Source organism: Eleutherodactylus coqui, chromosome 10 (genome assembly GCF_035609145.1).
Source record: "Eleutherodactylus coqui strain aEleCoq1 chromosome 10, aEleCoq1.hap1, whole genome shotgun sequence".
Lineage (NCBI taxonomy): Eukaryota > Metazoa > Chordata > Amphibia > Anura > Eleutherodactylidae > Eleutherodactylus > Eleutherodactylus coqui.
This window is the reverse complement of record NC_089846.1, coordinates 75487365-75499900: the sequence shown is the minus strand read 5'-3', so window position 1 is coordinate 75499900 and position 12536 is coordinate 75487365. Positions and strand designations below refer to the sequence as shown.

Here is a 12536-nt window from a genome sequence, read left to right as displayed (position 1 = left end):
CTTATAAAAATTTTGAAATTGATTGTAAGAATGCTTCCATCCAATAGGTGGCGCTGTTTTGGTAGTATTTCCATCTTCTAACATGTGCATTAAAGATGACCCAACATCATAAAACTGTCGCATTCTTCAGCTCAGTGGCCTGATTTAGTGTTTATCTCATTGCTTAGACTGTCTAGTGTATTTTTTAAGACTCAAATTTCTGTGTGTGAAAATTTATTTAGATCAAGAGAAGTGTGTCCCCGCTCCCCTCTTCATCTGCATGTTATAATTATGTGCCATCCAAACTAGTTTCACTCATTAGCCTGATGAAGGGGGGAGATATCCTAAAAGCTTTCTGTAACATCATATTTTTTGTTAGCCATTAAAAGGCATCATATCTACAAGATTGCTTGGTTTCTCTTACTGAGAACAATCACACTTTACCCCATAAGCCTCAACCAGCGGTGGGGAACATCCTTCTTGTACAGTGTAGATGTGACGCCACCTTTCAGTAAGCAGCAACCTGAATAGGTTTCTGCAGATCCTTGCATCGAGGTGACCGAGTACCCAGACGCTATCCAACATGAGGGCAGAAGATAAACTGATAGTCCCCAATTATCGCTAGTTTTTTCAAAAATTCCCAGACTCTTATTTTAATCATCGGTGGCCATTTACTTTCTTATAAAGAAGAGATTGAACACAGAAACAACGTCCTCAGCAGCTCCACATCCCATGGGTTATCAGATCATAGCTACTTATATGTGAGCCTACACTTTGAAAACCAGGTGGAGCGTCATCTTTAGACAGAAAACACTCGTCCCAGCATCAACGTCAAGATGTAACGTTTCAAATCATTCTACATTTACTGAGGTCCGCGGCTCGGGATCTCTGCCATCAGCTGACTGGCAGGCCGCGGTGCTCGGGTGAGAACTGCAGCCTCTTCTCGGACTTGTGATGTCATTGGTGACATGGCCGGACATCAGCTCAGTGCCGGTTAGGTAAATAGGACTGAGCTGAATTACAGGTTACAGACGCTGTACAATGTCTGATGCTATGCCTGGTAAGGACTCACCCGAGCTCCGCTGTCCCTTCAAACAGTGGGCTTTCTAAGAGATGGACCCCATTAATGAATACTTTACTCCCAGAAAACCTCTTTATATGATACAACTAATATAACACAGAAATACAACCTGCAGCATTGGAGGACGAGCATGCAGTATGGGGCCTGTGGCTCAGATATGCAACACATAATTGCCACCTCCCTTGGACCAATGCCGGCTAATCTAAAAGGGTCTGTGGTGTTTATGGTGTGCGGTTTTGCAACTTAGTCCCATTCACTTCAATGAAGCTGAGCTGCAATACCAGACAACCCAAGGACTAAAGCTGAGCGGTTTCTGTTTTTATACTCCTGCACAGCCCCTTTAAACCCAAACCCCCACTACCTCTCTCTTATGGTGCGGCTTACATACAGTCCCATCTTAACCCATGACTGCCTGTTGCATGAAGTGACCCCCTCACACTTCTTACCAGTCCATCTTCACTCTCTTGCGGTTGCTTTCTATGTGATCTTCAGGGTATTTCTTTCCATTGTGCCTCTTCAGTCCATTCCTCTCAGCCCAGCTCCCGGAGGACATGTATTTTCTTTTCCTGTAAGGCGTGGGACTGTCTTCCTCCGTTTTTCTAGGCTTATGAGAGTTTCTGTGGGTCGCCTTGTCCTTGTTAAGTTTAAGGCGATTTACCGAAGTGCTCCGCACTGGTGTGGTGGCATGTACGCCATTGCTGCTGCCCAGGGGTGAAGAGTCACAGTCTCTGATATTTCCACAAGGGTCCAGTTCTGCTGCCTCTGTGTGGACTTTGGTAGCAGCAGGACTATCTGCGGACCTCTGACCGTCACTGGCTGCGGCGTCCTCATTGTCATGATCCCCAGCGGTCTCTGTACAGAGCGGCTCCTCTTCCATACTCGCCGCCTCGCTGTCGGGACTCCTCATCCGTTTTACATGCGTCTCCTCTGTATTTACATTTACCCAACTTTCTTCTTCAACCACAGGAGATCTAGCCAGCTCACTATCGATCTCCGCATCACTTCCCGCACATGGAGGATGATCTGTAGGCACTGCAACATCTTCACCATCTTGTTCAGAGTTATCCTCGTCTTTGTTTTCCAACGACACCCTTATATTGGGCAATAAATAATTTTGCGCACTTTTATGCTTTTCATTTGTTTTAGAATCCAAAGACACATCTGAATCGTCTTTAATTTGCGTCGGCCCTTTGTCCACAGAACTTGGCACCAAACCACTGGGTTCCTCGCTCTCCTCCACGAGATCTCTAGTGGTGTCGCAGGCCTCCTGCTCCTCGTTGTCCTCGTCATCGGACTTGGCTTTGGCAGGACTGCTCGGAAGGCCGGAGGAACTGGAGAGTTGTGCTTCCACCTCCGACTCCAGAGTGGTGTTGGGAGAGCCTTTATCTTGTGATGACGATGTAGATGCTGGAGAGGATTCTTGTTCTGTCGCTTCTTCCATTACGTTGTCGGTCTCATCATCACAGTCTTCCTTTTCTTTGTCCCTGTCCTCATCAGATGCCATATCCATTTTTTGGTCAGCCTCATTTTCTTGGTCAACAGACGTTTCTTCTAAACGAAAGAGGAATAAAACATTTTATATAATGAACCAACATTTCTAGGATTAAAGCCACTCTGCGGTTTTGGGACTGTTCTGGGACCGGAGGCAGAGGGACGTATAATATCTGCAGTAGTTGTCCTCTGTAGCCCCTCTGATCCGTTGGTTTTGGCCTGATCACAGTAATGCACACTGTGAACTACTCATAGACCAAGACTGACCATGTGAGTCTAATGTTATCCGTTTAGTTGGGGCGGACTCTCAGACACTTCAAGAATCGCTCCTCTTCACACAGTTCTGCTTTGAAGAATTTAGTCCCAACACTGGAGGGTCGCTTTAAATGGGTTGTCTCATGAACATAACTTACCCTCTATTCACAGGATATGGGATAACTTTTTGGAATCAGTGGGGGTAACAACAGTGAGACCCCCACGATCAGAAAGAGGGGTACGGAGCAACCGACAACAAAGGTAACAGCAGTCATATACGTCCCTGGCCCATCGAATTGCATAGAGTGGCGGTGCATATGTATGACTGCTGCTGCCCTCAGTGGGGGTCGCTTCAGACCCCTGTTTTTTTGGGAATAGCATGTCCCCCAGCCTATCAGTTATTCCTTATTCTGTGGATAACTTGTTTTCATGGGACAATCCCTTTAATATTACAGCAAATTTAAAAAAAAAAAAAAACACAGAAATTTGTTACTATTTGCTATTTAGTTCACAGGACCACAGTTGTCATATTTCATAAGTACAAAGATTTAGAGGTGTTTTTCACCACAATAATAGGTTTTTCTTTAAATATAAGTCGGCCTGATGCTCAGAGTCTGATATCAAGAAATCCGATGAAAAAGCTGCGGCTGCTCATAAATGTATTAGCATTAAAGGGGTTGTCTAGGGTTAGAGAAGCATGGGTGCTTTCTTTCAAACATAGCACTTCCCTTGTCTGTGGCTTGTATGTGGTAATGCAGCTCAGCTCCATTGAAGTGAATGGGAGCTGCAATACCAGACACAACCCACGGACAAGGGTGGCGCTGTGTTTGGAAAAGAGCAGCCATGTTTTTGTAACCCTGGACAACCCCTTTAACAGGGCAAACGTTAAGCAGTGTTTTCACTTCTGTTCCATCTGCTCTAAGGCAATGGGGTCCTTCAGGACGACGAGGCCGTTACACAGATTAGCATTTGGGCTCTGCGTTAGAAGGGTTTCACATCATCCAGTCTCACCTTCCTCATTCTCTCCCTCCTCACTGTCTGGCATCTTGTCACTTTGCTTTAGCTCCTCCTCAATGTCCGTGTCCGATTCTTCTGACTCTTCGTCCTCCTCCGACCTCTCAGACGAGGACTGTCTATTCCGTTCAGATCCCTAGCAATGAGAAAAAGGAAACTGGTTTATTTAGGTAGAGTAGCGGGGAACAAGTCGCTCCTCATTTCCTGGAGAGTCCCAGCTGGCGGATTTGTTGTAGATTCTCAGCAAATCAGCGTGGCAATCTGCACCATTTGCTTCACTGAAGGGGTGAAATTTCCTGTGGATTCGCAGGAGTATTGAAACCCAAAGCAAATCTGCCACTGGGAAACATACCAGGATAGGACGTCCGCCCACCCAAACACCCCCCACCCCACCGTCCCGTGAGGACAAGACGGCCCCCACCCACACACACAGTCCCGCCCCCCCCCCCCCAAACACACAGTCCTGTACGGACAAGACGTACATGACAAATAAAAGGTTTGCCCCTGATAACACTTCTAAAGATGGCGAACAAGAGACTGGTTCAATGACAAGGCCATAAAAAGAAGAGTGATAGACTGAGCTGCCGGCAGATCAGTTGGCGGGTCACGTACCTTTCTCGTTTTCTTCCTATAATCATCCTCTCCATCATCCTGCAGTTCCGCATACTTCCTGATGATTTCATCCAGGTGAGACAGTGCCACGTTACGGTTTTCTCGCAGACGTCGCGACAAACTTGTGTCCTGCTGAGCCGGATCGTGAACTGAAAAACATTTACATGGTGTTTAACAGGGATACAGGGCTGCACCCAAGCGTCGGGGTGCGCCCACACACCGGATACAGGGCTGCACCCAAGCGTCGGGGTGCGCCCACACACCGGATACAGGGCTGCACCCAAGCGTCGGGGTGCGCCCACACACCGGATACAGGGCTGCACCCAAGCGTCGGGGTGCGCCCACACACCGGATACAGGGCTGCACCCAAGCGTCGGGGTGCGCCCACACACCGGATACAGGGCTACACCCAAACGTCGGGGTGCGCCCACACACCGGATACAGGGCTACACCCAAACGTCGGGGTGCGCTCTTTCACCTTTTCACTTTATATTGCGGGGTGAGATTTGCAGTAAATCCAACGGTGCAGATTTTTCTGCCGGTCTGCTGTGGACAATCTACAGTTATCAGCTAAATGTGACCTCGGCTGTAAGAATCTGCAGCCCCCATAGGTTTTTACAGTCATCTCTAGTTCATCACACAAACTACAGTCAAGAGAAAAAAAGAACTCAGAATTAGGCCCCCTGCACACGGGCAGGTCCGACCCCTCATGTGGGAATTCCGCAGCGGAGTTCAACCCGGTGACCACAGCTTACCTCTCCGCCGTCTTCTCCTCTGCTGCTGATGTGCCATCTGGAACATGCGCAGTACAGAGGACGTTGCGCCATTGCTATGGTGATGTGGCTCCAGCAACCATTCTGCAATAATGATTGCAGAATGGCCACGGGACGGACAGCTTCCATTGATTTCAACCAAAGCCGGCTGTGCGTAGCAAGCACAAAGTCGCAGCATGCTGCGATTTCTCCCCCACGGGCGGAAAAACTCAAATCGATTTCCTCTCGTGGGAAGAAAATTGTGTTTTCTCATAGCATGCTATGGACTGGAATTGCTGCAGAATCCAGAGGTGGAATCCCGCACCGGATTTCGCAATGCAAATCTGCCCGTGTGCAGGAGGCCTTAGAAGTGCGGAGGCAGAAAATGCTCTAAGAGACACTCTAGAATTAGAGGGCTAAAAACTGGAAGATCTTTCAACTGCCGGACTTGGAGTCAGGAAGGAACCTTCTCTGAAGCGCGTTGATCCGGGGATTATTCTGACTGCCATTATGGAGTTAGGAAGGAATATTTTCCACCACAATGAGGTAAACTACCTCATTGGGTTTTTTTGCCTTCCACTGGATCAACAAGGGGGGGTAATAGGCTGAACTGGATGGATGTTGTCTCCCTTCAGCCTAAAGTACTATGTTGCCAATCGGAAAGTATTCTCCACCGATGTTTGAGTTGGGCGATCCACTAAGCTTAAAGCTCACGGGATCCATCAAATTCTTCCTCTCCAGTACAGATAATACTCTCCCAGGATCCTCACTGACCCCATCAATATACTTAACGGATTTGCTCAATTTTACAAAACTTTATAGTGAACCCGAGCCACATGTGAGACAAAGACCTTCAAAACTACCTGAATAAACTAGATTTCCCTGAACTTTCTTTAGAAGTCTCCTTTTTGGATTCACCGATCCCACAGGAAGAAATAGCAGCAAGTATCTTAAATGGCCATGGGCGACTCACCAGGCCCGGATGCCCCTGTTGAAGATCATTTACCGTACAGTGAAGGTGTAATCCGACGGTTCTGTTCTCTTTCACAAAATTATAAAAAAGAGGGTCGATTTCCAGGTTCGTTTGAGGTGACTATTCTAGTCCTACTGAATCCGGCTGAAGGATGTGGGTCTAACAAACCAATCTCTCTCCTAAATACAGGTAGAAATAATGACCAAATCTCCTCATTCCACATTATATATTCCTTCGCAGGAAGCAGGATTTCTACCTGCTGAATGATCATCAGCTAACAGTCGTGTAGCAGGTCAGTTGGAAGCAAGGACTGACTGGGCCCGAGCGCCTCGGATACCGCAAAGGATTTGGTTCACTAGAACGGTCCCATCAGCTAGAGGTTGGACATGGGTTTTGGAAATCTTTTTATTAGATACATTTGCAATATCTACAACGTGCCTCATGCTAAAGGCAACGACCCCGGGCTTTAATCTTAGTAGGCGACAAGGATGCCCATCATCTCCCCCCCCCCCCCCCCCCTCTATTTGCCATCGCTCTACAAGCTGTAGCACTAATTAGACAGCATAACACGGTCCCCGGAGGACCGTACAGGCCTACAAGCTGGCGATATATTACTCCCTCCACACTTAACCATATACTATATCATTGGCAGACCAATTTGGATTCTTCTCAGAAATCAACATGCATGCCCCTTACTGAAGGAGAATAGTCAGTCTCAGAGCTTACACACCTATATAGTCCCAGATTATACCCCTATTACTGCTCTACCTTCTTTCCTGAGAGATACATTTATAATCTAGACCATCATAGTGATATCACTTCCAAAATTTCTTTATAGCATCCAACACCCCCCCCCCCCCCGTTCTTGCACCACAAATGTTACGGTATACTACCCGTGATACGCCAGTCCTGGTGCCCTAGATCTCACCCACAACCCCTGTCCCTGCCTGCTTGCCTCCACTACTGGCTAATCCCAGGCGGGCAACTGGGCGGCGGTCCCAACTCTAACTAGGGACCAAAAAAGGGGCGCTGGAGTACCTGGATGGAAAGGGTAGAATACCGACAGAAAAGGCAGATGTAAATAACCAACACAAACAATACTAAGCAGAACTGAGGCAGATGGAAAAACCTGGCGGATAATAGCAAGGTATAGCAGACAAGCTGACAGAGGCAGGAGACCAACAAAGGCAGACTAGCTAGCACACTGAGGGAAACCAATAACTGTCAGCGATTGCAAGTCTCTGCCCGACCTTTAAACAAAAGCCTCCGCCCAGGGGCGGTGAGAGGGAGACAGCCAACTCCCAACAGAACATAATAAAAGGGAGCTTGTGCAAGGCAACTGTACTCACAGGTGCATGCACGCGTCACCAGCACCACGCCGGCCAGGCAGCTGCGCCCCGGCAGCCGAACAACAAGCTGGGGGGACACGCCCGGACCGCGGGACCCCCCACACCGCCGCTCCGGGAGGACCAGCAACCGCCGCATGGTAACACAACTCTTTACTCCCGCTTGTCATTTTATATGGGAGACGCCATACACAGGATTCAAATTGAAATCCTCCAACCCCCCGAAGACTTAGTGGCCCGACCGGGTGTTAACTTATACTATGTAGCAGGACAACTGCGCTACTTACAATACTAGGTGTGGGACGACCTGCCGCCTGATCCCAACACTTGGTACGACTCTTCCGTGCTAGTAAGTCTTGGCTTATATTCTCAGCACCTTTCACCTTTATATAAACTTGTAGAATATGGGACTTGGGAGTAAGAAGAAAATAAGAGCTCCATCTGCACCCCATTGTGGGATAATAGAATCATAGACTTGTAGAGTTAGAAGGGACGTCCAGGGTGATGAGGTCCAACCTCCTGCTCAGTGCAGGATTCACTAAATCATCCTAGACATATATTTGTCCACCTCCCATGGCAACCTGTTCCACTCACTATCTAATATCTAATCTGTGTCTCCTCCCTTTGTTTCATTCAATTTCTTCTAGTCTTTCCTTGTGCAGATGAGAATAGGGCTGATCCCTCAGCACTGTGACAGTCCTTCAGATATTTGTAGACAGCTATTAAGTCTCCTCTCAGTCTTCTCTTCTGCAAGCTAAACATTCCCAGATTCTTTAACTGTTCTTCATAGGACATGATTGGTACCATCTTGGTAACTCTTCTCTAAACTTGCTCGTTTGTCTAGGTCTTTTTTAAATTAGGGTGCCCAGAACTTGACACAGTATTCCAGATGAGGTCTGACTAAGGAAGAGTAGAGTAAAGGGGAATAATTACCTCACGTGATCTAGACTATGCTTCTCTGAATACATCCCAGAATTCTGTTTACCTTTTTGGCTGCTGCATCACATTGTTGACTCATGTGCAGTCTATGATCTATTAGTATACCCAAGTCTTTTTCACATGTGCTGCTGCTTAGTCCAATTCCTACCATTCTGTATGTGTTTTTTTTTTCATTTTTCTCGCCCAGATGTAGGACTATGCATTGCCCTCTGTTAAATACCATTCTGTTGGTCACCGCCCACTGTGCAAGCTTTTCTAGATCTTTTTGAATACGCCCTCTCTTCCCTAGTGTGAGCTATCCCTCCTAGCTTTGTGTTGTCAGCAAATTCGATCAGTTTGTCATCAGTTCCCTCGTCCAGATTTATAAAGATATTGAACAACACTGGGCCTAGGACAGAGCCTTGTGGTACCCCACTTGATACATTCTTCCGCTTGGATGTGCAGCCATTTATGACCACTCTGAGTACGATCACTCAGCCAGTTGTGAATCCACCTAAGAGTTGCCTTGCCAATCCCATATTTAGCCAATTATTCAATAAATATAGTATGAGGTACTTTGTCAAATGCTTTACTATGGTCAAGATATACTAATTCCACTGCATTTCCCTGATCAACTCAGTCAGTGATACTATCATAGAAGGAAATTAGATTAGTCTGGCATGACTTGTTTGTTACAAACCCATGCTGGCTCTGGTTAATTACTCTATTTTCATCCAAGTACTTGCATACATGCTGTTTAATAATTTGTTCAAATATCTTTCCCGGTATAGAAGTCAGGCTCACAGGCCTGTAGTTTCCTGGATCCACCTTCTTCCCTTTTTTAAAGATAGGGACAACATTTGCTCTTTTCCAATCTTTTGGGACTTCACCTGTTCTCCAGGAATTTTCAGATTATGGCGAGTGGTTCACCAATTACCTCTGCTGCTTCCTTTAGTATCCTAGGATGTAATTCATCTGGACCTTGAGTCCTGAATTCATTTAAGTTAGCTATGTATTCTCTCACCATCTCTCTGCTTACAGATAGCCTACATTCTTTTATTCCCTCAATAGCACAGGGAAGATCAGTTGATGTTCCATTTACTTTGAGAGAAAACAGATACAAAATAGCAATTTAAAAGTTTGGCCTTCCCAATATCATTCTTAACCAATTCACCATTTTTATCTTGTAAGCATACAATAGAATCTGACTTTTCTTTTGTTTTTGACATACCCCCAAAATCCTTTATTGCTTTTGGCCTCTGTTGCAAGCCTCAATTCATTATTAGCTTTAGCTTTTCTGACCCTTGCCCTACAGTTTCTGCAGACCGCATTATATTCTTCTTAGATATTCCCCCCTCTTTCCATTTACTAAACATACTTTTCTTCGTTTATAACATTGTGTAAGTTCTCCGTTCATCCATCCTGATCTCTTTCAATGCTTCCCATTCTTCCTTTTTCTAGGCATCATATTGGCTATGCACCAATCCAGTGGAACAGACCAGTTGTGTAGTCATGAGCCTCGCGGCTGCCAAGGGATGAGAAGAGACGTACAGGTCAGGAAGAGGCGCTGTTTGATGAGGTGTGGATTTTGAGTCACAGAACGTATTTCGTGTACTGTCACTTTATCCCGCAAGTTTATCACTTAACAAAAAGTACAAAAAACCCTCCTGTGGAGAGAAACCATGTTTAATCGGTTTATGGCCAGTAAAAGCATTTTTGTAATGATGTGCCGCCTCTGCCTCCGTCTGTCACTGCCGCACCTTCTCGCATCCAGCGACACTGAACATTACCACCGTTTTTCAGTGTGATAAGTGTAATCTCAAGCTGTATGTCAGAAGGGATACGGCAACCATCTTGGAAACCAGTGAGGTGGGGAACATCAGAATTGGGGGACAGGATAAGAAAGTAACAGCTGTGTTATTTATACCCATAAATATGGCGCAAAGAACTTTTAGATCTGGAAATTTTGAAAATTTCCTTAACAAGCAGAAAAACACTTTAAAGGGAACCAGTCACCTCCGAACAGCACCTTTAAGTTATGGTGACAAGCACCCACTCCCCGATCCCATGGTGTCTGACGGTGAGGTCCGTGCGTGAGCCGACAATCTATATTGTGGTGTTTGTCTTTTGTCTGGATTTCTCCTTACACAGCGACCATGATGGGAGTGATCGCTGCAACGCAATATTCCAGAAGTAGTCTTATCCTACATATATCATCTTATAATCATCTCCCAAAGACACGGCGGCAGCTGCTGCAGGGCAGGAACTATAGGGGCTCCATATAGAGAGCTGGGAACCTATAACTCCACCTACAGCGATGTCATCACGACAGCTCCTATCTCCAGTTACACGCGTTATGGGTTCAGTCTCTGGTGGGGGCGCTAACATTGTCTGTGTCCTCATGTTTACACAACAGACTACCTGAAAAAGGCTGAAGACTGTGACAAGAAGAGCAACTGAGTACAGAAGACACAGGGAGTCTCATAAAAAAAAAAAAAGGAAACCAACTAAAGAGGTGTAAAAAGTAGTCATGGTGACCCGATAAAACATGGAAGGGAGCGCCACTCAGCAAGGACCGCTGTTAGCAAGTAATGGCCATATTTACTAAAGACGCTCTTACATGGAACGATTATGGTTCAGTGTGAACACGGCCAACGACTGAACAATAAATGATAATTCCTTTGCTTTTCATTGCATGCAAGCATAAAAATCATGGCTCGCTAGACGTTCGGTTTAAACAGCGCTTATTCCGCCGTTCTCATTCACTGATGCCGCAAACCGAACGACTGAACAATCCTGATTAAAAACAAAACATTTAGTTTGTGTTTAACCTGATCGCCGAGTGAACGAGAAACTGTAAAAGCCCCCGAAGACGGGTGGATTATGTCCTACTCTACAGCAAGAGGATAGGTGGAGCGATTAGCGTACGTCTCAGTAAATCTGACGCATTTAGTCGGCTGCTTCTGAACTTTTCGGAGGGTTACACACATAATCGTAACTACTCATAAGTAATTAGCGTTCATATTAAAAGAGCGAGACGCATAATACCGGCTGTTGTATATATCTGGCATATAATAGGTCTATCTCATCCAATTCAATGTAGTGTGTCTGCGACTATTGCCCAGTGCATTCTGTGTCTCTCTCTCCAGCTGTAGTAAGAGGAGGCCGGAGCAGCACTCATATCACCAATCCCACAGCTCTTTGGATGCTCCTCTCTCCAGCTGTAGTAAGAGGAAGCCAGAGCAGCGCTCATATCACCAGTCACAGCTCTTTGGATGCTCCTCTCTCCAGCTGTAGTAAGAGGAGGCCGGAGCAGCGCTCATATCACCAGTCACAGCTCTTTGGATGCTCCTCTCACCAGCTTGTCAGGGTCCTGCAGAATAATCTCTGGATCAACATTTGAGAGTTCCCAGCTGACTCCAAGACCCAGAACGATAACCCGCTGGTCACCTAATGTCTTTATCCTGTAATATCCTTCCGCTCTAGAAAGACATCTAGTCCCTCTTAAATGCCTCTATGGATTTTGCCATCACCACATCCTCAAACAGAGTTCCACAGTCTCACTGCTCTTACAGTAAAGAACCCCTTCTGTGTTGGTGATGAAACCTGCTTTCTTCTAGACGTAGCGGATTCCCTCTTGTTACCGTTGCAGTCCTGGGTATAAACAGATCATGAAAGAGATCCTTGTATTGCCCCCTCATGGATTTATACATAGTTATTTGGTTGTCCCTTAGGCCACATGCACACAGCCAGGTCGGATTCAGATTGCGAGATCTCACAGTGAAAACCCACCGTGCCGGCCACAGAAAATTTAACCCCTTAGTGACGGCCCAATAATGTTTTTACGTCCTGTCATTGCAGGACGTGTATGGAGGGAGATAGCACCGCTATCTCCCTCCATACAGTGCAGGCGTCAGCTGTTTATTGCAGCTGACACCCGCCGGCAATAGCTGTAATCGGCCATGGGGCCGATCGCGGCTATTAACCCTTTAAATGCCGGTCGATTCTGACTGCGGCATTTAAATCCCCCGAACATCCCGTACAGCCCCTCGGCGGTGACATCGGGGGAGCCGTGCAGGTGTCATGGCAGCCAGGAGCCTTCTCAAAGGACCCAA

General features: G+C 46.5%; 1 protein-coding gene across 2 annotated transcripts in view; it reads right to left on the bottom strand.

Moving 5' to 3' along the window:
- DAXX (death domain associated protein) overlaps window positions 1-12536 on the bottom strand; it is a 47723-nt gene that overhangs the window by 19005 nt on the left and 16182 nt on the right. For both annotated transcript variants that reach the window (XM_066581303.1, XM_066581304.1), the window contains exons 4-6: window positions 4433-4581; window positions 3818-3956; window positions 1507-2611 (exon numbers count right to left, since the gene is read on the bottom strand). In XM_066581303.1, coding sequence (XP_066437400.1) covers window positions 1507-2611; window positions 3818-3956; window positions 4433-4581 — 1393 coding nt within the window. The remainder of the gene's footprint in view (window positions 1-1506; window positions 2612-3817; window positions 3957-4432; window positions 4582-12536) is intronic.